The following is a 263-nucleotide window of genomic DNA, read 5'->3' on the forward strand; positions in this document are numbered from 1 at the left end:
AGCAGTGCCCCACGGAGAACATGGCCCGGGAGCACTTTAAGAAGCACGGTGCGGAGCACTACTGGGACCTGGCCCTCAGCGAGTCGGTGCTGGAGTCCACAGACTGAGGCGAGGGGGCCGTGCTGCCCCCCCTCCCCACACCACACCTCCCCTGCTGGATCTCGGACGGCCCCTTCCTGCCCTTGCTCTCCTCAGCACACCGATTAAAGACATATTTTTTAAAACAACTCCCTGTTGCTCTTGTGTCCGGGGTGAAGGGGGGG

General features: G+C 62.0%; 1 protein-coding gene across 1 annotated transcript in view; it reads left to right on the plus strand.

Annotated features, from left to right (window-relative positions):
* PRPF3 (pre-mRNA processing factor 3) overlaps positions 1-107 on the plus strand; it is a 9,788-nt gene extending 9,681 nt beyond the window's left edge. Inside the window, exon 17 of the mRNA XM_010140827.1 lies at positions 6-107. Coding sequence (XP_010139129.1) covers positions 6-107 — 102 coding nt within the window. The remainder of the gene's footprint in view (positions 1-5) is intronic.
* Positions 108-263: the final 156 nt, after the last annotated feature.

Source organism: Buceros rhinoceros, unplaced genomic scaffold (genome assembly GCF_000710305.1).
Source record: "Buceros rhinoceros silvestris isolate BGI_N320 unplaced genomic scaffold, ASM71030v1 scaffold34667, whole genome shotgun sequence".
NCBI classification, from domain to species: domain Eukaryota; kingdom Metazoa; phylum Chordata; class Aves; order Bucerotiformes; family Bucerotidae; genus Buceros; species Buceros rhinoceros.